Source organism: Phyllostomus hastatus, unplaced genomic scaffold (assembly GCF_019186645.2).
Source record: "Phyllostomus hastatus isolate PE091 unplaced genomic scaffold, TTU_PhHast_1.1 phas_scaffold_60, whole genome shotgun sequence".
NCBI lineage: Eukaryota > Metazoa > Chordata > Mammalia > Chiroptera > Phyllostomidae > Phyllostomus > Phyllostomus hastatus.
The window spans coordinates 4,544,821-4,570,518 of record NW_025334038.1 but is presented as its reverse complement, the minus strand read 5'-3'; the positions used below and the strand labels follow the sequence as shown (position 1 = coordinate 4,570,518).

At 42.8% G+C, this 25,698-nt stretch overlaps 1 protein-coding gene across 5 annotated transcripts in view; it reads right to left on the bottom strand.

Moving 5' to 3' along the window:
* Nucleotides 1–784: 784 nt before the first annotated feature.
* The window catches only part of CCDC93 (coiled-coil domain containing 93), a 96,720-nt gene continuing 71,806 nt past the window's right edge, over nt 785–25,698 (bottom strand). For 4 of the 5 annotated variants that reach the window (XM_045825988.1, XM_045825989.1, XM_045825990.1 and 1 more), the window contains 10 exons: nt 23,128–23,209; nt 22,195–22,266; nt 20,849–20,902; nt 19,290–19,352; nt 16,287–16,395; nt 12,409–12,491; nt 9,533–9,570; nt 8,044–8,128; nt 6,088–6,201; nt 785–1,192 (listed from right to left, as the gene is read on the bottom strand). In XM_045825988.1, the coding sequence (XP_045681944.1) occupies nt 1,139–1,192; nt 6,088–6,201; nt 8,044–8,128; nt 9,533–9,570; nt 12,409–12,491; nt 16,287–16,395; nt 19,290–19,352; nt 20,849–20,902; nt 22,195–22,266; nt 23,128–23,209 (754 nt within the window). In that variant the 3' untranslated portion in view covers nt 785–1,138. The remainder of the gene's footprint in view (nt 1,193–6,087; nt 6,202–8,043; nt 8,129–9,532; nt 9,571–12,408; nt 12,492–16,286; nt 16,396–19,289; nt 19,353–20,848; nt 20,903–22,194; nt 22,267–23,127; nt 23,210–25,698) is intronic. The other variant, XM_045825992.1, reaches the window with a different exon arrangement.

The window sequence follows — 25,698 nt, the reverse complement described above, 5'->3', positions numbered from 1 at the left end:
AAAATGCACAGAGATTGGCCCATCCCTCACACTTTTGAATCTTTAGTCATAGTCTAATCTTTATCCAAAATGACCTTCCCACCTACCTGTACCTACTAAAATGCTAGGACCCCTTCAGATATAGCCCAAATCCTCCCTCCTCCATGAGGTCTCCTGGATCTCTACACAACTTACTGCTCTTTCTCCTCTGACACCTCCTGACTTCTTGACAACTGCTCATCATCTGTCACTCTGAGATTTATCACATACTGTCCTGGACTGTAGCGAATGGTGTGTCTCATCTCAGTGCTTACACCACCACCTGTCCAGAGTGTAAGGCACGTGAAATGAGGGGGATGCACAAGGCCATCCACGTGATGGCTATGACTGAAATGAAAACTAAAGAATGATAATGTGCCATTCATATTTAAGTCCTCAATATGAGGCCCTTGTTTTCAACTTTCAGTGAAACGAGCTTGAGCAGTACATAAGAAAACAGCAGACACTGAGTTTTCTTTCTAAGTAATATACCATGAAGCCTGCTGGCTGGCACCATGAGCGGCCAGGAACAAAAGGCACCAAAGGCAAGTGTAGGGCTCAAATGACCAACACTCACATGGGATGATCACTTAGCTATAAAACCCTTTGTTTACTAAAAAAATAATCCCAGGTGGCCAAGCTCTGTGGTCAGGTGGACCATACCTATTCTCTGGCCCACTTGCCGGGTGTCCGACCGCAGGGACTGTGTTTGACACATCTGTCTCCACAATGCTTATGTGTCAATGGTTGTTCAATTAATACTTGCTAAGCAAATGAATTCCTCTTTATTCAGAGTCCATACAAATACAGGTATCAGGTCATATGTGCAGTGTTATTGGAGAAATAAAAGTTGAGTCGACATAGAGAACAAATACTGCTCACATTTCTGCAGAGGACGATGGGTGTAATCTAAGCCACAGTATTTACACTGACTGATTGCATCAACAATAACCAATACAGAGACAGAATGGAAGCCAACAGGAGAAAGAAAACATCCAGGGTATGGAAATCATTACACCAGCATCTCTCCACTGCAGCGTTCAGAACCATTTTATAATCTTGTATCAGATATATGGTGTTTAAAAAAAAATCAATGACATACGAAGATGGCTGGGAACTTTCAGGAGGCCTTGGCTTTCACCTTGGACAGCAGCACCTCATTCTTGCGGCCCTCCTGGGGGGAAAGCAGAGAGAGTGTGTACAGAGAGGTGGTGGCTACATTAGCACCCATGTGAGGCTCAGGTGGTCTTACTGTCCTGCCGTGAGTCCCATGGTAGACAACTTTTGACCAATGAAACCAGACTCCTAGCATGTTGCCACCAGTGTGGTGAAACCTCCTGGTGACATACTGATTTTCATACCAGAACAGTGTATAATGACATTGGCTGTCTGCACTGTCAGACTGAGAATAGGATGACAGGATTAGGCACTGTCACTCCAAACGATTTCATGAAACCTCTAAACCCTTCAAGGGGACAAGAGCTGAAAGCAGACACTTGTGTACCAATCTTGGATTACCACAGAGAGGGAAGAAAGTGGGGGAGGTCCTTGGAGACAGACTAAGGAGCACAGCAGGCAACGCAGTAGAAAAGCTCTTATTTTGGCAACAGTGAAGGTTAAGAATATCCTTAACTTTAAGAAAGACAAACTCACATTTGACATGAGGAGAAATAGGCATCAAGGGACACCTGCTCCCCCTTAAGAATTAGTTGTATGAGATCTATTACTGTATATGCTGAGGATTATCACTGAGGGAGGTCAGTGGCCCCTTCGTCTCTGTGGAACTGACGTCCAGTGGTACAAGGTCACCTCTGCATTATTTTATATTTCCTTCAGATATCTTCAGAGGCTTCTCATTGTGTGTCTTTCTGCCCCCTTGTTCTGACTGGACTTGATAGCTCAGGATACCTCCATCTGCTAGCAAAAATCTCCACCCCTTCCCTGGGTCATGGCATAGGAGCCCTGCTTTAGACTGAGAGGTGAACATGGTAGTGGGAAGAGCCTGGAGAGATTGAGCTTGAGAGCCCAGGACTCCAGTAGCCATGGTTCTTCCCTGGAGATTCATTTAGTGTGGAAGAAAAAAGTTCAATTCACGCTTGAACCCTCTTCAACCAAGACCACCAGAGTCAATGTTTCCATCTCCCTGGGCCTACATGCTTCCAGTTTTCTGGTGGCCCTTTGTTCTTTCTGGCAGAACCACAGCTCATGGCTGCAATGACCCTGGTTTTACTAAAACAAATGCCAGTTTACCTATAGAGTTTACGCTTATCTTTCACTCAGAGCTGGAGAATAGCCAGGCTCTTGGGCTGGGGGTAAGGCTGAATTCTTCTGTCAGAAGCAAGGTGCTCTGACATTTTTTGAGCACATGTTTTTGGAGGGGGAGGCAGTTAATTTTTTTATAGGGTTAGGAAAAGAAAAAGGTGAAGTTGAATAACATTTGTTCTATTAGAAAAGTAAATAAGAAAGTTTTCCTTTTAAAAATCAGTTACTAGGAGAAAAAAACTTCTACACCTCTACCTCCCAAAGTAGGGTGGGTAGAGCTGGAACAAAAACAGGTAGATAGTCACACTGTTATAGTACTTTCTTGACTTCTGTGTTTTTTTGAAATTTCCCACAAAAGACAAAATGATACAATAATGAATAAACTAGCTTTAATTGTTACCCACCTCAACTTTTAAACAAGGCAAAAACAACTCAGGCCCTGGCTGGTGCGACTTAGTAGACTGAGTGTTGGCCTGAGAGCTGAAAGGTCACCAGTTTGATTCCCAGTCAGGGCACATGCCTGGGTTGTGGGCTGGGTCCCCAGTGCGGGGCGTGCAAGAGGAAACCAATCCATGTATCTCTCGCACATCAATGTTTCTCTCCCTTTCTTTCTCTCTCCTTTCCCCCTCTCTAAAAATAAATTAATTAAACCTTAAAAAAAAAGAATGGCACTGTTAAAAAAAAAACAGCAAATGTTTAAGAAAATAAAAATAAAAACAACTGTGAGCATCAAAACACTCCCAAGGTACAGAGTTCCCAGCAGGGATAATTCTGTATATCACACCACACTGAGACAATGCCTGATTTTTCAGTAAAGATATCTAGGCTGTCAGCTGGTGGGTGTGAGCATTGAATAAACTCCATGTAATCTACTAGACACCTTTGGGAGGCTACAGAATAATACACTCTGTTTGTTCAAAGCAAATACAGAAAGAATCCTTTAGATAGTTCTTTCTAGAAGAAAAGGGAAACTATCTCCTTGCCTCTGTTTCTTTCCTGCTTAAAACCATGGGGGCCTGCTATGTGACAGACATAGCACTTCAGCTCACCCAAGATTAAGAATGCCAAGCCAGCTTCATTCATCAGTGCTAGGCTAGAATTTAAATTCTTGCTTTGGTGACCCTGTGAGTGATTTTAGTTTAGAGACACAACTACTTAATGTACTATTGAAATTAAGGCAATCTGTGATTTCAGAATATGTTTTGTTTCTTGGCAGACTTATTATTAACAAACTCTCCAGTGTGATCCAACCAGTGGAATTCTAGAGACAACCCCATGTCTCAAACCAAAAAGTCTTGACACCAGAGGAGGCTGGAAATCACGAGGTGCCTATATGGAGCCCATGGGGCTTCACTAGTGCTCAATTAATGTGGAACAAGCCACACACAATAAAGGGAACAACTAAGGCTGCTGAAGATGATCCTCTGGACAATATTATTGTGCTCTGCATAAAGAGTAATTATTGCCCAGCACAAGTACTAGGGGCCAGGATGTGGCAGGAATTCAGAAGTTGGGAGCCGGAGACTAAGCATCTGGGGGAGAGGCAGGCAAAGCAGGCAGGACAGAGAGGGTTCTGGGAGAAGGCTCCATCCTGGGATGAAAGTCCAAATTTTCAAACTGGTTTGCTACTACAAGTGAGCTCTTACTTGGAACTGCAATATATAAAATATCAGAATTACTCTGGTTGAAAGTATGGAGAGGCGATTGGGGAGGAGCAAGCAAGGTACCATTGCAACTGGGGTGGCCCCAAATTACCTCAGAGGAGCTTGTGGAAGAAAGTTTAAGGTTTTAAAAAACTGACAGGTACTTGCTAATTTAAAATTTTTGCCAAGTAAAATGCTATTGAACAATAACTATGCACTATCACCATCATTTTATAAGAGAAAAGCAATTTTAACATCAAAAAAACAGGAGGACATGATATTTTTTAAAAAGGTGAGGCCTTTCGATAAAAAAATACTTAGCTATCTGAAGAACATACTACATTTCTCCTCCCTTCTATTCCTCAGAACACTAAGGCATGGGCAAGCACCTGGTCTAGCGGGTCTTCCCTGGCTCTGAAGGGCCCATCCTGGGTCTCTGCTGTGACAGTAACTGAGTTTGAGAAGGCAGGAACACAGAACATTGTGATGCTTAATGTATCTGAAGGAACCATTTCCTCTGGATGTCATCCTAAGCCCTTAGCCCTGAGAGCCTGTGGTGCAAGTATGAATTCTGTTTTAATTTGCTTTGATTTTGACAACATATACTTATCCCCCCACCTGATTTGCTTTTTGTTTCTGCTATCAAAAGGGTAGTGTTGGCATTTCCAAGCAATATTTGAAATATAATTCTTCTCCTCTGGGCCTTCACTCTTTGTGAGTTATTTGATTTTAAGAGAAAAAAAGAGCCTCTTTGTTCCTTGCCTGCTCACTCATCGTCCCTTCTGAAACTTCAGCTCCAGCCCCTAGATCTCGAACACCTCGCCTGGCCACTCTCCCACGCTGCCCAACTGCAGGCCTTCAACCCGACTGCTCCCTTGCTGAAGGACTCTTGTTCTGCCCATGGCCAAGTCCTTCCAAGGCTGAAATTACTTATTTCTTATTACTAATTTATTAGGGTTTCTGTTTGTTTCTGTTTCCTCACTTATCTGCATCCCCCATCACAATATAAACTTCTTGACATAGGGACAGACTGAGTCTATTTTACAACCTGATATATTCCCAGAGGCATAGGAGGAGCTAGAAGAACATTTATTAAAAAGATAAAGAATTTTGAAATGCCCATGGGTTGTGACTTCAAAAAGTTAAATTGCAGAACAGGGATGGAAAAATAAAGAAGGAAAAGATGGGGAAGGAAGGGAGGAGGAAAGGGAGGTAGGGAGGGAGGGAAGGAAAGGAAAGAGAGAGGCAGGGAGGAAGGGAGGGAAAAAGGAAGGAAGAAAGGCCCTAAAAATACCTAAAAACAAAATTATTGGTATGGAAAGGTTATTTTTTACTCTATAAACCAAACACAAGACTACAACCTACCTTTAGAACCTCTGTATTTTCAGCAATCTCTAAACTCACTAAAACCATATGGATTTAAGTTAGAATAGGGAGGAAACTCCTGGAAAAAAAAGTTGCTGAGATCCTGGGAAGTGACAAAATAACCTCCCTTCTGGAATATCTCTTAAGTGGAGAGCAAGTATTTGTCTTTCTGGAACAAGTGAGAGTAGCCCTGACCAAATGCAGGGGAGAAAAGACAGAGACAAATGAAATTCAGTGACTATTGGGAGGTACAGGTGCCAGATGCAGTGCTAGATACGTTCGTTTCTCATCTGACCCAATAGAACCCACCAACAATGGGAGGGGCTACATCACTGCCCAAGTGCACAGATGCAAAGTGGTAAAGGTAGGATTTCAACCCAAGCCTGCACACTCAAAGTTTACTCTCCCTACATGGCATTTCAAGGTCCCTCTCCATGTGAAGATTGAGGGGAGGAAAAGCTCCAGATCTGCATCTATAACAAATGTCATTTCTAGGTGCTCTTTGAGGTGGACTGATGTCCACCTCCAAGTACTGGTCATTTCATGAATTTAATGTGCTTATTAAGTGTTAGAAAAGTGAAAATAAAGATGTAATGTCTCTGGAGCATTCAATTAGAGCCTCAAGACGGTCTCAGAACAATACAATGTTGACTTACCCAGATGCCACACACACTTCACTGTCAGATTATACTGCCAATGGAAAACCAACTAACTAAGTGCTCTGGTTTTTAAAGGCTTATCTGGAAATGAACATAAATCTCCCTGTAGCTTTATATAACCGGCCCAACCTCCCCCTTACCTCCTTGAACTCTTTCACAGTCTTAAAGTATAGCCTCTGTTTTTCCAACAATTCCAAGTACTGGTCATTCAACTGGTCTCTTCTCATTTTGTTCTCTTGCTTCTTCTTTTCCATCTGTTGAAACATTTTGGGAAATGGTAATGAAAAGTATATTCTGACCAATAGCTGTTAGCAACATCCAGAAGGCAACTCTTACGAATATTTCATAGATTTCCTCCAGTATCTTCCCTCTTTATATAATTTCTGAGGTTGGTTTATTTATTTGCATGATACTGCACAGAGGCTCTATTTATTCAGCACTTCTGCCACTGGGCATTAACTGTTCCCTTTTAAATTTTTTTTTGTGACTAAAAACAATTTACAATCAGTAAGTTGGTGGTCCTCAACCAAAGGCTATTTTGCCCCCCAGAGGACATCTGACAATGTCTGGTGACAGCTTAGATGGCTACAACTGTGAGGAAGGGGTGCTACTGGTATTTACTGTTAGAAGCCAGGGATGCTGCTAAACATCCTACAATGTATAGGACAGTCCCAATAAAACAAGAAATTATCCAGCACTGAGGTTCCAACAGCACAGTACCTTCCCCAGGAAGGCATCTCCTAGTAAACAGGAAGGAGAAGCCAAGGGAAAAAGTCCAGTAAGTTCCTGTTGTTCTTACTATTAGCAAGAGCAGCTCTCAGAGGAGGAGCATGGCAGGGTGGAAGGGTCACCACACTGAGATTTGGGTTGTGATTGGCTCATGGTGAGCCAGGTTCTCTGTCCTCCACCCACCTCATACCCCAGATCATCAAGAAAGGACTCCATGCATTCTCAGCAAGACAGCCTATCCCACCTTGGGTAATTGTCTATGCGCAAGGTAAATGCTGCCTCATATTAGCTCTCATTAGCTCTTTGTGGATGAAAAGTCTCATCACTAGTGACACATTTTTTTCTCCTTTGACATCATTTTTACTAAAGTTATTAATGGGGAGGTTAATATTTTTCTACAGAGAAAGGGATATGGAGAGGATTTTCCCTCAGTTCATCACATGAGATGAGATTATAGGCAGCTTGAAAGTTTGCCTTTTGTGGATGGGTTTTTATGATGATGTGTCCCATAGGCAACTCTTTGTTTGCATTCTGGCATCGACCACTCTGCTCCAAGATCATAAGAAGAAATACCCTAAGTCCCCAGAAGGTTTTAATGCTTTGCCTGAGGATTGTTTTCTTGTGATACATTTTTAAAACAGGACTGAAAGCAAGAGCCATTTGCAAGTACTGTACTAGTGAGGATTCACCTGGTTACAAGTAGTAGGAAAATACAGCTGGTCTGGTTTATAGACAGCAAGTCTGTTTCACTACTGACAAAAGGGCCCACATTCAAAGCCACAATTCAAGGAAAATCCCATGCTGTCCCCAGACTGGATGATTCTCTGCAAAGAGACCTCTGGAGCACCCATACCCCTTTTCAGTTCCTCAATATTCAATCCTGTCTTCTGAGACATTCAATATCCTGTCACATCAGTACAATTCAGTTCAGCAATTATTTGCATTTTTTATAGGAGATTCCTGAAAATTACAATGCTCTTGAGATTCTAAGGAATCTAATGGCAAAATCAATCTCTAATGGCAGAATGTCAGGAACCAAAGATCCAGTGAGGAAGTGTTTCTGAGCAAAAGTGGAAGGCTGCTGGTGAAAGCTGGTTTCATCTGTAAAATGGGTATAACACCACTTACTTAAGAGGGCTTAAGGAGGCTTAGTACGGTGCTTGGCACAAAGTAGGTTCAGTGGAAGGTTCTGCTAAGAGCTGCCTTTGAATCACCAGGGCACAAAGCCCTGGGAGCTGGCCCTGACCATTGCAGAGACACTGAACATATTAGCTCAGGCCTGAGAACAACGAGAAGAAGCTGATATTTCCCAGGGCCTTCTCCATCACCAGTATAAAACCCGTGTTACACAAAAGATGCCATCTAACCTTCATTCTACTTTGCTTAATTCCTTCTACGATCTGTTCCATCTGACGTAAAAACTGGTCTCGGGCAGCAGGGGAAGCCATGGCTCTGAAAGAAAAACCAGTGGAAGTGTGATCAATACCCAGGAGTGAGCATGAGAAAGGCGCCGGGAGTCAGCCCCATAGCCACATGATGCTCCAAGAGGCCTTTTCAGATGCACCCGTGAGGAACCCAGGGATCCCAGACAGTTAAGAATTCTAAACTCTAAAGAAGGCATAAAAATTAGCCTGGTTTTATAACTGAATATTAATCTTTACTTTTCCTACAATTTTCTTCAGTAACATGTATTTTGTTAAATCAAAATGAAATATCACTAAAATTAACAAAAACATTTTTTACTTTGAATGATAGTAGGTACTGCTTAAGAAATAAATTTCATTTAGCTTTTAAAATTTTGAGGATTTGGAGACATTGCTCAAGATTAGTAGCTATATCCTGAGATTTTCCTAAAACCAAGCTGGGAAATCTGTTTCTCGAAGTTGAAGCTAAATGAGTAGGTTCCCTGATGTCCTAAAACGTTCCCTTCACCTCCAGTTCTACAGAGGAAGAGACACCAGAGGGTCAGAGAGCATGTATACAAGGACTGAGAATTCTTTCAAAGAATGGCAACAGCATGCATCACAAAAACACTCAAACTGCAGACTCTCTCAACTGTCAAGAAAGAAAAATGAAGGCACCATTTTTAGAGATGTTATAAGGTTCTAAGTTACTAACGAAATCTTATCAGGGAGTTATAGGTGTTTTTAATTAGAAATGAAGCTTAAAATCTAGAGCTTGTAATCTATTAAGATCTTAAGTCACTGGTCACCTGGGGGAGGACAGTAGAGATTTGTGCTGGAAGAAAATAAAGTCTATTGTACAGAGAGCAGGCCCTGGAGCTGTCTGGATGGTGGGAAGGCCAATGGGCATGCATGCCTGAGGGCTGGTAGGATCTCAGTATAGGTGGACCTTGTCATCCAATTTTTGGAGGAAAAAATTCATATCTGAATGAAGATGTTTAGAAGATACACATTAATTTAAAAACAGTATCTACCACAATATTTTAAATAATCTTTTAAAAATTATATAGATTATTTCATTATCTAGATTTAAAACATCTCTATGTCCTCAAGAATAAATGGTATCAATCTAATCTTAGCAAGACAAAAATAATACACAAAGAGGTTACAGTAATTTTGCATATTCAAGTTATTTGAAAGTTAATTTTTCCTTAAGATATTTCTTGGTGTTTTTTAAAATTAACTCTAATATAGTGTTTTTTGTAAAAACTCAAGAATCATGTGAACCAAGAAACATCTGCGCTTAGTAGAGGGGTGAAAGTGTCAGAATCACATAACACAGCATGGAGTCTTGCTCTGTCACACCACTGGAACACCAAGGGGAGCCAACACAAAGTGCAGGGCACACCATGGTACTGACAAGGAGGAGGACTGACAGTCTGACAGCACTTACTGTGAGAAGTTCTCATGAATTGAGTTCAGCAGGCTGATCTGAGAAAGAAAGAAAAAAAGGAAAAAACTATACACAAAAGATTGAAAGATCCCTGTGCTGCCCCAACTACTGAAAGCCTGCCCTGCTCTGGATAGTGCTTCTGAAAGAGCACACTTTGTTTATGGAGATGAAACTAACATGAAAAAACCAAAACAAAACAGCAACATGTTCTTAGCACCACAGTTTTCCCCCAGAGAATCTACTTGGACACCCCATGACCACAGGAATATAGGAAGAGGGCTCATTAAAAGGACCTAAATCCCCAAAGGGAAAACACTAAGCTAATATTTGGGCTCTTTAGGCAAGCTGCCATCACTGTCCTTTCTATTTTGCAAACACTGCCCTTTATTTTGAGGGTTATTAGCTGAGCACAGGGTTAGTCAGGATGGGGAGTGAGAACACTGTTTCCATCCTATTCCTTCCCACAAAATATTTTTGCCAGTGTGGTCAACTGAGTGGCTCTGAGGGCCTCCATTCCCATGGAAATGGGAATTTCCTCTGCACAGTATGCCCCTCTATCTGCCCCAATGATATAGTCAAGGGCAGAGCTCTGAGTCCAGAGAAACTAGAAACCTAGTTCCTCCTTCTGTCTGTGTCACTAACTTGTGAGCTCAGTCAGGACTAAGAGTTTACTACACTTGGACCTGAGGTTCACAGTCTGTAATGTGGAAATGATATCCTTGTCCTATGACTCCACTGGGATGTCTGAAAGCTACAATATCACAGGCATGAACAGGTTTGGAATAAAATGCACAATTCATGTGAATGAAAAGTTATGTGTTAATATGGCTTAGAATTAAAATGCCCCCACTCCCCTGCATACTCCTAGTTTTTAAAAGAATGCAACTTCACATGGACAAAGCCAAAGGAGGGTAGGATCAAAGGTGGGAGGTGGGGAGTGGTGGGGGGAAAATGGAAACAACTGTACTTGAACAACAATAAAAAGAAAAAAGAAAAAAACCTCCCTAATTTGGTAAAGGAAGTAGACATGTAAATCCAAGAAGCGTAGAGAATCCCAATTATGATGGATGCAAAGAAGCCCACTCCAAGACACATCATTATTAAAAGGCCAAAGGTTAAAGATAAAGAGAGAATCTTAACGGCAGCAAGAGAAAAGAAGTTAATTACTGGAAGGTTGCCAGATGGGAGGGGAGAAGGGGAGAATGGGTGAAAAGCTGAGATGATTAAGAAGTACAAATAGGTAGTTACAGAATAGCCATAGGGATGTAAAGTATGCATAAGGAATGGAGTAGCCAAAGAACTTATATGCATGAACAATGGTGGGGGGATTGCCTGAGGGAGTGAGGGGTGCTGGGTGGAGGGGGGCAAGAGGGGAAAAATCAGGATAACTATAATAGCATAAACAATAAAATATAATAAAAAAAGAAAAAGAAATAAAAGAATGCAACTTCAGACATTGCCAATGAAGGAAGTTCAATGGGTTCAAGTCTTTTTCAGAAGGGGCTGGCCCATCCCTAAATTAGGGTAGGCAAGTCTTTCGCATGCCAGGGAGGAAGACTCCCAAGGCCAGGACATGTAGCAGAGCTATCCCAGCAAAGGCAATCAAATCATCTACCCAAACATTTAACAAATGCCCGTTATGTGCCCATCGCTATGTAAGGCCCTGGATACAGAAAAAAATGAGAGCTCAGCCTTCCTTAAGGAATGTCTCTACAGGACAGGGGTGTCAAACTCATTTTTGCTGGGGGCCGTATCAGCCTCGAGGTTGCCTTCAAAGGGCGGAATGTAATTTCAACTCCTTAACAGTTAAAGAGTAGTTACATTTATACAGTCCTAAAATTATTCTGACCCTTTCAAGGCAACTGTGAGGCTGATGTGGCCCCTGGTGAAAATTAGTTTGACACCCCTGCTGTAGGAGGAGATTTCTCTCATTTGATTAACATCAGGCAATAAGGGTGACAATAATTACAGATGCCTCCATGTGGGTTCAGGTAAGAGATACGTCTGTAACATTGTTCTTATTAAAGTGGCAATCAGTGCAGGTTACAAGGTGATAAAATAAAAACAAATTCTGTCAACCGTAAAGTGAGGGAGTAAGCTGGAACTAACATGAATTGAAAACTATTATGTGCAAGGAACTCCACATTTTTCTCATTCTGTCCCCATAATCATTTGAAGAAGGTGTGTCCCCATTTTCCTTGTGGGGAAAATAAGGCCAGGCTACAACCCAAATCCGTCTGACTCCGAAGCCCCTGCTCTCAACACCACACTGTGCTGCTACTATGAAGATCAGTACTGTCCCGTTTTTAAATGTAGTTATATACTAAGCCCCCATCATTCGTCATCCAACCTCAGGGAGACCTGACTCACTAATGGATTTAACCTGAAAGTCAGAGGAATATGGAGGGACTGTCAGTGCCATGTCAGTGCCCTTTTCACTCATGCTTTTTATCATCCTTTCAGTTCACGCCTCTGTCTGCCACGATAATTAAACAGACATTTCCCCATGAAAACTATGACAAGTGCCCCATCCCCATTTCATTTAGCTGGTTCCTTCCTTTAAAACTCAAACTGAAGTTTCATCCACTCCAGGCCCCCCTCCATATGCATCTCCTGACCTCCCACTGTTTCTCTTAATGATGGCATGTCTTGCATGCACTATGAGACAGCTGTCCACCTGCCTCACCTCACCCCAGACATGAGCTCCCATGGAATCTTGTGCACTTTCTGAGTATTTCAGCCCTGGTCATACAACAGGCACTTTTTCTGCTGAAAATGAATGCATCCCAGACACTAAGTTCATTTGAACCTCAGGGGTCAGCAGCACTGGCAGCTGCTAATCTGATTAAATATTTTCTTTTTATAAAGGTTCTTACCTCTTTTTCCAAATAAACCTTTTTATCATCCAGTGTATTATACAAAGTGAAGAACTGCTTGGTTTCCTTGTGCACTGCTGAAACTATAAATGCAAAGAAATCAGCACATGGATTAAAAAATGTATCAAAATAACTCTAAGCACACACTCCCCCATAAGACACCCTCTACCACCAAGGGTTGGACCTGTCAGGCTGACACTATTGACCTGCACTCTGGGAAGAAGCCCCACAGGTACCAAAAAAAAAAAAAAGCATGCGCAGAGCTGCAGCAGGCTGATGGCACAAAGCCAGTTGTAAGTGGCCCAACCAAGAGGGGTGGCTAGAGGAATCTCCCTGTCAGATGTGGGTTTCTCAGAAGTCCTTCAGGTGAGGAGTCCTGGGAAGAAGGTGGCAAGGATGATGAAGCCACCACTCAATGTCTTCCTGTTTGTATGGCTTCCTCCCTTCCCGCACCCCCAAGAGTAGGAGCTGTAGCCTGTTCACTTTTGTAACTCCCACGGTGAGCACAAATCCCTTCAGGAGACCCTCTAAAATACCCCCTAGACAAATGACCTGCCTAACCAGGGGCAGAATAGACATCAAATGAGTATGAATTCTCTTCCCATCCCTGTGCATGTGACTAAGGAGACACTTATTTACCAAGGCTCCCAATATCTTTACCTATCAAATTACTCTATATCTCTGCCTAACTCCCCTTCCTCACTTTTCCCTATAGAAAAATGATTCACAAGGAAATGGTCAAATTCCAGAACTGTGAATGTGCTGTGTTCACCAGAGAATGAGGTCACTGAGGTGAAAGCTTCCTACCCAAACTTACCCCTTCCATTCTGGCTGGGTGGCTGGGCAGCCCCTGTCACATAGCTCTGAGCCTGTGACCTCTGAGCTGCTCTAAATTCCCATAATACAAAGCTGCCCAGAAAGAGGTGAAATCCCCAGACAGGGGTTCACAGTCAGGCTTTGTAAGCTAAGCACTTCACTGTAGCTGTAGCTCAAGACCCTGATACCTAAAGGTTATCAGGCATGGCACAGCTGAGACTATGATGAGGTCTGGTTTCCTGCTATGGACTCTGGCTCCCTGAAAAGCAGGTTCCCTCTGGAGCAGCAGGACTAGCAGGGTGGAGCAGGGCAATGGGGAGGCAGAGCAGGCCTGGGCAATTCTGGTTTCTTGGGCAATTGCTATAAACACTTAAATATGATTCTTTAAACAAGTCACTTTTGATTTTTATATCTAGTAACAGCTGTGTCTCTCTGCTGCAGTGCAACTCAAAGATAGGTGGAAGTCAGGGAAATATGCTGAACATATTTGGTAACAGAAGTTAAAAATCGGATACAAGTACTTTGATTCAATAGTAACAAATGTTCCCAAGTCAAAATGTCTAATTTATAGAAAATCACATTATGACTAATCAATATAAAGTATTATTATTATTATTGCTAAAAGCTTTATAACAGTGGTACTCAATCCTGTCTGAAAAAGAGAATCACTTGGGGACCTTTTAAAGTCCATGATCAATTATATAGGATTCTTAGGGAACGGGCCCCAGGTGACTACAATGGGTGGCCAAAGTTGAAAATCACTCTGTAAACCAACCAACCAACTTTCAGCTTAACTGCTCAGGAGTGTAGCTGTCACCCATACTCCATCCAGCTCAAGGACTGGGTGGCGGGTGCAGGTATTTGATGACAATATTTTTTTTAAAGATTTTACTTTTTTATTTTTAGAGAGAGGGGAAGGGAAGAAGAGAGAGAGGGAGAAAAGCATCAATGTGTGAGAGAAACATCCATTAGTTGCCTCTCACCCACTCCTTACCAGGGGACCAGGAATCCAACTGGCACCCTTGTGTTTCGTGGGACAATGCCCAACCCACTGAGCCATACTACTCAGGGCCTGATAATTTAAAAGAGAAAATGATGTAGATATTCTGGTACAACAGATTAAAATGCTTCTGGTGTAAAAATGTCCTATCAAAATGACTTTAACATGTGAAATTTACCCTGTGAAATATACAAATACAAGGTATTACTTATTGTTAAAAGCTTTAAAGTAGGCAGGGTAGAAAATTCAGAGAAAAAATTTAACTTAAAGGTTGAAACTATTTTCTGCTGAGAAACTGCTATTGTTGATACATGCCCCAGAGCATCTGAATCAAACGTGAAGACTAATATTCAGGCTCTGACTGCTGTAGCTCAATGGGCTGGGTTCCCAGTTAGGGCACATGCCTGGGCCAGGTCCCCAGTTGGGGGTATACAAAGCAGCCAATCGATGTTTCTCTCGAATATCAATGTTTCTCTCCTTTTCTTCACATCTTCCCCTTTCTAAAAACAAAACAAAGCAAACAAAAAAACCCACTATAATGCTCAGATGGTGGGGAAAGAAGTGAAAGAAAGCATGATTCTGGACTCAAATAAGGACAATGCTCTAGACTGAACTAGAACGATGCCTGAGAGGCCAGGATCTCAAGGCAAAGTCTGAGTTGGATTTTAAAAGATAGTCAAGGTTTGCTGAGTGGGGACTGCAGGGCAGTGGCAGTTGGACTCACAGACTGGCTCACAGGCCACGACTCACACCTTCCTGAGAAGGCAAGGTCAAGTGGTGACTCTGGCTCAATGATGCAGGACTTCATTAGTGCACTTAGGATTTTGAAGATTATCTGATAAGGTAGGGGGAGTTACTAAATAGAGCTCTTAAAGAAAGAAGGTAAATCATCAAATTTGAGAAAGATCTGCCAGGCAAGAGTACAGAGAAGGGGTCAGACTCTGGGCAATGATGAGAATGTAGCTACAGCAGAAATCCTAAATAAATGGACTTGGCCATTACTCAGAAATGGAGCATGCAGAGTAGTGTGACTCAAGAGTGGACCAAGGGGGCCCAGCTTGGCTAGACAGTGATGCCAGTGACCATGAAGAAAAACGGGACAGGGAGGCTGAATTCAGTTTTGTGCCTGTGAAGTCTGAGATGTCCAGGGGACATAAGAGTGGGAGCCCATAGGAAGGGGTGATGGTCCAGGACTTGTTTACAAAGGATATCTGAGCTGATCTTGAAGGATTTTGTCAGACAGAGGAGAAAGGGTCCCAGACACAGGTCGAGGCCTCAGGTGGCAGAGGCAGTGCGAGGACTGGTGAGGCCAGAGTATGAACTTGGAGTGGGGGCCCCCAGGGCAGCCATTTAGACAGGAAAGAATAAGGGGAGAGGATTGATTTAGGAGGCCCTGGAGGCCCCTGAAGATTTCCCAGCAGACAGATGCATAGATGAGAGACTCACAGCAAAGGCTGAAGACCAGCTAATGGTCACTCAGCTGAGTTCAGATGCACGTAAGAACAGGTATGGCAGTAGCAGTGGGAACAGAAGGCAATGACAGCTTTGAGGACCACTCTATGCCTGACAAGATGTGGTCACTGATTCAGACTGAGGGAGATAGAGTCCTGGATTACTGAGTGAATATGATGCTATTAAAGGCAAAGACCACATAAGCCCAAAAGTATGTAGAGAAGGACAATGAGTGAGATCTAATCTAGAGATAACAGGGTCATAATGTTCTATGTAATTCTGGAAAGTGGACGGGAAGCTCAGTGGATGCAAATGGCTGATTGGGATGAGCACTAGTTCAAAATATTGCTCTGTAAGAACTAGAGTAAACTGTTCATAAAGAGGACAGCAAGAGCACATCAGTGCTGCTCCCAGGGTTATGAGTTGCTCATCAGGGCTACATGGAATGAGTGCTGAATGGGCCTGACAATATAAAGGAGTCCTTTACAGGGGTTACTTTCACGACTGTGCTATGATGCACACTCCACTACACTAAAATGGCACAAAGCCCTTAAGCTCCTGTCCCTCCCAGGACCAACTTCGAGAGCTCATTAGTGGTCAATACACCTACTCTGGCGGTAGAGTTCAATAAATCTCTTCTGATACTGTATTAGCTCAGCTCGGCTGGGCACTTCATCAATCTTGCGATGCAAAATCGCTATTTCTCGATTTCTTCGAGCCTAAATGCAAAAGGGAGGAAGAGAAAACACTATTTGGTAAAAGGCCTTACATGTTTTCTGGGGAACCAAAACATTTCCTGCCACCCACCTGCCCTGGAATACAGGCCCAAAATTCTGCTGTTGGCTTCAGGGCTCCATCTCAGATTCTGACTTTACAATATATGGAGAAGGTGTGGCTGCAAACTAGAACCACAGAGGGCACCAAATTAATGGACAAAAAAGGAGGATTCTGAATGGGATTGGCTATGTGGCCAGAGAGCCCAGCCAGCCCACAAGGCCCCAAAGGACTCTACAGTAGCCAGTTCCATCAGTGCCAGGTGACAAGGAACTGGTGCCACCTTGCCTCCTTATATATTCCAAGTCCCTTCATCTGGCTAAAAAGCTCCCACAGCTGACACCTAAAATACCTCTCTAGTATTTTCTCTTCACCACAGACTCTGAGTACACGGGCCAGAGTGGCTCACTGACTGCATCCAGGGAGGAGCAGCAGTGTGGTGTGGTGCAGGGGAGAGCGCAGCCCCTGAGGCAGGCAGCTCCGTGCACCATTTTCCCCAGCAGGGCGGATGCCTGAAAAAAGCTGCTCAGCTCCCATCAACATGTCCAGTCTCAGGAATAAGTGGGCTCTCGGTGCTGCCTTTCCTCTGTGCCTCCTTGTCCTCTGGCTCCCCAAGCTGGCTTTACTCACAATGGCAGATGTGGCTCTCTAAATCACTGGGGAAATATGAGCCTCCAAATGACAAACCCACCATCCACTCTAGTACAAGCACCCCCCATGGGTGTTCAGGCTCTGACTCCGTTTTTATTTTTGGAATCTAAAATATAATTATTCATACTCTTTTGTTTTAAATTTAAGATTTTATTTATTAATTTCTAGAGAGAGGGGAAGGGAAGGAGAGAGGGAATAAAAGGTCAATGTGTGAGAGATACATTGATCGGTTGCCTCTCACACCCCGCTAGTGGGGACCAACCTGCAACCCAGGCATGTGCCCTGACTGGGAATCAAATGGGTGACCTTTTCGGTTCACAGGCCAGCTCTCAATCCACTGAGCCACACCAGCCAGGGCCAATTATTCATTATTTTTACTGAATCTCTAAGCTTTCCCTTTCTACTGCCTCCTTCTCATCAGCACTTAAATAAGTTCAAATCCTGCACTCCTTGAAAAAAAACCCTTCCTTAAACCCTGATCATGTTTCAGCTACCATCCTTTCTCCTCCTTTGAACAGCCAAACTGCCTGAGAGCCACATACTCTCTGTTCCTCTAACTCCTCATTCCCCTCCAGACATCCTTTACCCAACACTACAAGTGGCTTCTTCAACACCCCACTGAAACTATTCTTGGCAATGTCACTGCACATCTTTTCTGGGATATGTCTAATGGGCAATTCTCAGATTCTAGCTTTCTTAACCTCTAGCAACATTTACCACTCTACTGAGCTTTTGTTCAGCTGCCAAGAGACCCCATACCCATGTTTTCCTTGCCTTCAGCTGCCCACTTGGCATCAAGCCTGATTCATGCTTCCTACTTTCCCTTGGCTTCTTCTTAGAGGGTTTAGCCCAGGACCCCTTCACGGCCTGCATTTTCACAGCTTCGATTATCACCTACACAGGTGTCACCTAAGCTCCAGCTCAGACTACGATGAGCATTAGACCCTTGGACAGAAATGTCCACTTCTTGGACATTTCTACATAGTTGAGTACCCTAACTTTCAAAAGCCCCAAACGGATCTTGCTAATACTCTTAGTCACACTACAAAACCCTTTAGTCCTATTCCTTTTCCTTTAATGTTTTTTTTTTCTCAACGAATAACACAGGCATCCACCCTACTTCGCAAGTCAGAAATCAAAGCACCATCCTTGACTCCTCTTTTTCTCTCACCCATCAGTCAGTTCCATCAGATATAGCTTCTCAGTCTCTCCCCTGCTGTTCATTTCTGTCCATCTCCATCCATCCTGTTCTGGCTCAGGCCCTTATGATTTTACTGTGGCTTCCCTCTAGCCATTCTGAAGCTATTCACAGTTTGGAATTTGCATATAAGCTCCCTTGTACTTTGATGCATATGGATGTATCTTGGTCCTCAAGAGCAAGCCAGCTCCCAGAAAATGGGCCATTCCATTTATTATTCCTGAGATCTAATGTAACACTAAATATAATCATGCAGTTAAAAAGATTCCAAATACACAGCTATACTGTTCTGTGTCTCACCCAAATTTAAACAGTGCAACAAAATAAGCAGGAGCCAGAGATAAAAAAAACAACACTGCCCACTGCCCACATCCCCACAGCCCTTTGCCAGAACCTGCCTTCCCTTCCCAGATAACAGAAAGAAGGACTGGGCTGGAGTATAACACAAGTTAACTATTGGCCTTGAGCTACTATGGGCAATGTAAGGGATTTTACAATGCTATTTTGACTTTATGTGAATGTAGCTTTGGAGCCAACTTTAAAACCTACCTCCCCCATACTTGATATCCTCACAAACCTCCAGGGTAATCAACTAAGACAGCTAAAATGGGCACTTAATTTTAAAGGGAAAGTATTAGACAAGAACACTGGAACCTGAATGCTGGCTCTGGCACTTACTAGCTGCTTGATCTTGGTCAGGTACTTAATAGATTTGAATCAATTTCTTCATATAGAAAACAAGGCTAATACCTACTCTTGACCAGGGTGAGGATCTAATTAAGTAAGACGATAGTGAAAGTAACATACCAATGTGAAGCGTTATGAACATCTTAAACCACTGAGTTACCCTCTAGAGAGAAGGGCAGCAAACAGCAGCCTTAGTACCATGTCTCTCTAGTTCTCAGAGACTGAAACTTTCCAGTCCTGCTATAGGACATTCATATCTAGCTAGATACATTTATATATTTGCGTGCTGTTGTTTTTACTCACCTGTAGTAAACGGATCTTATAAAGCTTCTCTTTCTCCATATTATATCGTCTGTCTAGGTCTTCCTAAAAATTGGAGGAGGACACAATTATCTGGGAATAGAAAACTTGCATTCTTTGACAAGGTCTTTTGAAGTTGAATGCTTTTTACCTTTTCTCCCCCTTCCAAAAGCCCCGAATTTCTTTTCTCCAATGACCAAGTTTTAGGGTCTGGGCCCTGTGTCATGCGAGACCTTTCACTCCCTTTCACATCCCTTATAACAACTCTTCCTTCTTCTAGGATCCATGCTGAATCCAATGTTCTTAAGTGAAGTGTCCCCCAAATTCATTTACCACCCCCACCAAAAACAATTGTAACTTAAAGAACCCATTGCCCTTGTTTCTGTGTTGAAGGTGATACTGATTCGCTTTCTATGTTTCTATTTGGAGCTGCACTGTCTAATATGATAGCCACTATGATAGTACACATGGCTACTTAAATTTACATCACCTAAATAAAAAAAAAATTCAGTTTCTGAGGTGCTTTAGCCACATTTCAGTGTAGCTAGTGGCTGGCTACCATATTGAACAGTGTAGATACAGAACATTCTGACAACTGCAGAAAGTACTTTTGGACAGAGCTGAATTAAAGAGAAAAATTAGTCAGCTCACTGAACACAGTAAGTTAAGAGACATGGATGGCTAGATGGTTTGCTGAGTTAGGGAAAGCTCCCTGACCCACAGCATGCACACGCAAGTGCACAACACAGGAGAGGCAGGCAGGCAGGCAGACAGACAGACAGACACAGTCTCCTCCACAGGGTTCAGCTGCAGGCAACCCCCTAAACTTCACCACATGAGTTCTGAAGTTCATTCTCTGGGAATTTCTAAGGGCACAAAGGGAAGAGAAACCCGAGAGAAGGCATATGTTTAAAGGCTTTCCTGCTTCTCTCTTCCTCCTGAAGCTCTGCTGGAGTGCCGGAGCCCTGGAAGCACTAGTTTAACTCAGGACAGGGGTCACCAAACTACAGTTGAAGAGCCAAATCCTACCGCCATTGGGCCAAATCTGACTCTGCCTGTTTTTGTGGGTAAAGTTTTATTGGAATACTGGCATGTGCTTTGATTTACATATTGACTACAATTGCAAGGGTGAAATTGGCATACAGAGCTAAAAATATTTACTATCTGGCCCTTTACAGTTTGCTGACCCTGGAATATAATACCAAAAAATGAGTTCTTTCCCTCTACACCACCCCCACCACTCAGAGCCTGTGGGTTCTGACCGGCATGCACAGTCAGTGCATGCTCTCCCCTTCTCAGAAGAGACACCAGAGTAAAGACAGAACACCTGCACAAGAACCCCCGTCCTCCCAGAACGGTGGCCTTCAGGGCCATCCCTGGTGAGGTCCTGCCTCCATCTGAGGGGCCAGCTATATAAAATGGGGCAATGTTCCTGATAGACTACAGATGAGGAGTGGCCATAGAGAAAATTAAAGTAGGCATGAGAAAGTGTCACAGAGTATAAAGCTGGCCACCACACCTGCAGGGAACACTGGCAGCCCTGACAATGGGCAGGTACTCACATTATGAGATATCACAGGGGTAAGGGCATCATGTGGCTCTCCACTGGAGAGGGTCTGAAATGATAAGTAAGGTGAATGAATGGGACAGAAGCTGAAAGTCTGGATGCAGGAAGGGGTAGGATGGAGGACAGTTCACTGACCATGTCTGGTCAGGGAACAGAAAGGAAACAGTTATATATGAGCCCCAGATTTTAAATTGCTCTTAAATGTCTATCAGTTACACACAAGTAAGCTAAACTTGTCTTTGAATGCTAGTTATAATCCTTCTAATGAATTGCTGAGAAGAGAATTGGGATTCTAAGTCTGTGATGTGTGTAAACTCAAAAGCTGACTGGGCTGACAATTTGAGCCTCAAAGATTCAAAATTTTAGAAATAGCTAGCAAGGCAAGCCATGCAATGATGTCCCAGGACACCACTACACTGCATAGCCTAACTCTGCCACTCCTTGTTCTCACAGGTAGGAAGAGTAGTGTGGCCTGGCTGACACAACCCCACCATGCTAGGGAGGCAGCATGTCCCCGCTGAGTGTGACAGTGTCCCTCTCAGTCCCTCAGTGAAGGGGGCGAGGGAGGGCACTCCTACTGACTGGCCTGCCCAAGTCTCTTCCCGTCCCTGAGCCTCAAGTGCTCCATATCTACCAGGGAGATGGTGCAATTGATGAGTTCTGAGGCCATGTCTAACTCTCATGTCCCAAGTATAAGGGTGCTCAGGAAATAAGCTTTGAATCAAGTGTGAGAAGGAAAAACAAAACATAGCAATCCTTAAAATCTTACTTGGTAAGAGAAGCGGACTTTTTTTTTTTCCTGTCCTTGTGTTATAATTTAATGCCTGATGGAGACCCAGTCTTTGTTTAGAGAGCCAGATGTGCCCCTTTAGTCCATGGAGCTTCTGCACTGTTGGGGCTCTAATATTAATCCAGCACTGCTCCCATTTCCTGCTTATTGCTGCCTTTTAAAGATTGGGCACAAGGACCCTAGGCAGGAGTGGAGGGTGAAATGAGTAAACTGGTACTAAATTTAGAGAAGAAAAGATTGAGTGGAAAACAGCTCTCAGGTGGTTCCTGGAAACACCCCTTTCCTAAAGGAGGAAGACTTGTAATCTGGTAATTCTTGTCTGGAGTGGCTCTCATCCATACCCACTGCTGCCTTTTACCCACCAGAAGGAAGATAAGGGAGAAGGATGAAAAATCTAACAAAATCATGTTGAAACCAGTTGACAAATGTGTGTGCACAAAACCCAGTTAAGGGAATTTGTCCTTTTCAGCCAGTCCTTCTGCTGGTTAATTCTCTAGAAATCTTTTCATGGTCAACACCTCAGGGTTTGAGGACTCCTTCAAGGCCTTTACCTTTTCTTCTCCACCTGGTGCTCTGTCAGCTTTCAGGTTTTCAATTTCCTGTTGTAGACGTGTCATCTCCTCCTTTAAAAGTGATATAAATATTTACAAAACCTGGACAAGCTACAAATTGGGTACAATTATTCATCTTGATCCAGAGTCTTATTTTCACATTTTATGAGTTTATGCTAAAACAAAAAAGTCTTCTAAGAACTAACTGCCCTGATCTCCAATTTTCAGCCTGGGGAAGTTCTTTCCAAGAGGCTACAGGCAGCTGTTCTTCAGTCAGAAGAGCCCTTTCTTTGTAAAGGGCAGGTGAGACATGCAGGAATCACTGGGGCATGAAATAATTGGGTGGCTCGGAGCCCACTTCCAATTGACCTTCTCTGTTTCCACTTCTCCACAAGACTGTCCACCTTTCTGGGTACCCTCTAGCCTGGAGACCTACCTAACCAAGCCCCTCCTCCCCTGGAATATACACAGGGCTCACCTGGCCTCACCTCTTGCCTCCTGCTAAGGTCATGGGCACCTGCACACCCATCACTCCCACTACTAAACAGTGAGTTCCCAGATGGTAGAAACGAAGGCTTACACATGACAAACATACATCCCAGATTTTCAGGACATCCCCGGTTTTATGTAATGTTATTCCTTTATATTTAATAAGACTTTTATTTTCAATACATGTGTAAGTTAGAAAACATTGTAAAGAACTGTGCTCTCAATTTTTGGGATTTGACACACAGTTACTAAACTACCTCACTTCAGCGAGGGACCTACCACAGCGCTCTACTCATCTTAAGCAACTGACCCATAAGTGCTTGATGAATCTATTACTTTTCTAACTGCACCTGGATAGGATGCCACAACAGGACAAGGGGAAGCAAAGCAAGAGATTTTACAAGAGTCCTGGTTTAATGTCTGCAGACATCAAGCAACACTTACTCGACAATGGGCTTTAAACTCCCGTTCCTGGCTTTTTAGATTTTCATTCATGGCTACAAGTGCTCTCAAGTTCTGCAGGATACTGAAAAGAAAAGACCAACAAATAACATATGGCAAGACCAACAAATAACATATGGCACAGCTAAAACCAAGTCTCAAGCTAAAAAAGGAATTCCTTTTTAATTTCCTTTGTCTCTCCCAAGTGTCTAATGAGCTCTCCACAAATGATTAAGAGTGCCATTATTTTGAGCGCAGGCTGCAAACCAACGTGTTGCAGGTTCGATTTCCAGTCAGGGCACATGCCTGGGTTGCAGTCCACGGCCCTCAGCAACCGCACATTGATGTCTCTCTCTCTCTCTCTTCCTCTCTCCCTCTCTCTCTCTCTCCCCCTCCCTTCCCTCTCTAAAAATAAATAAAAATAAAATCTTAAAAAAAAAGACTACCATTATTTAATTGAGTCAGAGTTCATCAAGCTACATTCAAACAAACATTACAGAATCCAGAATGAAAATGTTAACTGCAGAAACATCAATGAGTTTCAAGAGTGCTAGATATAATTAATGATACGAATTACCCAGCAGTACTCAAAACATAGTAGGGAAAACTATTTCTAATTATCCATTCTGAAAAGAAAACATGTTGCCTAAGGTCATTAACACACTAATTTGAAAATAAAAATGTCAAATATCTAATAGTACTTTGCTCCATATCATGACAGAAGGTTTTCTAATTATAAAGCCAAGTAAATTTTGGGCACTTGTTTGCTAAAAATGTCTATCAAACCCAGAAATGCTCAATCTGTGCCTGAAGCTTTTTATGATTTCAAAATCTCATTTGAGTGAGTGACACTTAGAAGATATTACCACCCAAACTGTTTAGTGACAGAAATATCAAATGTAAGTGCTTCTTCTACATAATTTAAATTGTCTAAAAACAGGCAATTTAAAATGTGGGAAAAAAAAAACCAGAGGCTGATTTTCACAGAAAAGACTGCACCTTTACTCCCAAGGAGACAAGACTTAAAGCAAGTGCTGTTAAAAACTGGTAACATTTAATATCTACAACTGTGTTTTACAGATTCCCAATTCCAGATGAAACACAACTGAACTAAATCCTGAAATCCTGAATCTTTCCAGTTTTCTTAAATATTTGGCTACAATTCCCCAAACTTAATGTTACAGTTTTCTCCCATCCTCTGACTTGGAATTATTGAGAACTACTGCTGCAGTGTAAGCCATACAGAATTTACCTGAGCATCTGATGACAATACCAGATACTCAAACTGCACATAAGGAGAACCTATTAAATTGGCACTGCTTGCTTTCATTTCAGCAAAAGAAACTTTCAGCCTAACATCTAAAAATCTTCTGAAGACATACAGACTCAGAAACTGGTTTATGATTTGCTCTGATCATTAACCTTCGTTTTTCCTTCTGTTTTCACAGGCATACCTCTTATTAAATACCTGATTGCTTGTTTACACAATACAGGTCCCACTTTGGAGGCCCCTTTGCAGCACTGCCTCTTGAAATGAGTCTCAACCATTTAACTGAACTGACTTATTTTCAGGACTAAGTAATTGAGTCAATGAAAAAAGAAGCAATCTACGACTTCACTTCAGGAATGTAAAACTTTCTTATTTAAAAGGGTGAGACTGAAGGCACCAAAGTTCTGCTACCTTGCAACTATTTTTCCTTTCCTGCCCAAGAGGTTGAGACAGAAGAAAACCTACTTCAGTAAGAAGATTTTAGGATGTTCCTCTTAGCCTAACCTGAATTAAGTATGCTAAACAAGAAGGCTTCAGGCAGCTGACATACCTTTATGAGGGAGGTCCCTCAACCAACCTAATCTGAGATACTGTGAAGTATTGTAGGTCCCTTCCTCTATCACCTGGTTCTTATCTCTACTCAGACCTTTAGTTACTATAATTCTGTTTTTCATCTTTGGACCATGTCTTTTTAACCTTCTTGCCAAATTTATCATCTCTAGGATACAACAATTCTATACCAAGATGACGACGGTTCAGGGATTCCGACCCATCTCTACTTCATTGTTCCAGTCTCAGATCACATTCCCTTGTCTCCCTTATATCAGGCAGCGAGAGACCATACTTTATGCAGGCAGGAACCATGACCCTTGTCCACAGGAAGCAGTTACTGAAAATACACTATCTTCCTTCATCACCCCTAGATTTTAGGGATGGAAGTCTCTGACAGGGGTATGAGGCAGGATAGTAAGAAGCTAGGAAAATTCCTTGGCAAGTGGAATAGGAAAACTGAGACACATAGTTGAACAAACTGCTCAGTAATTTACAGCCAGATATAGAAACTCATCACAGTAGAAAGCCCTGGGTGCCTAGCAACCAGCAGAACTGGAGCCAGACCTTACCCCCAAGGTAGCCTCTCTTCCCCTGGCATATTGATGGTCATGTGGTTTAGAATCCCCTGACCTTTCACATCACTGGTCGTGCAGTTCAAACCCTCCCCTGACCTTTCCTCCCTGGGGAATAACAACTATGCCTCAGTTGTATGAGGTCTGTCCAGAAGGTACCCAGCCATGTAATATGAAAAA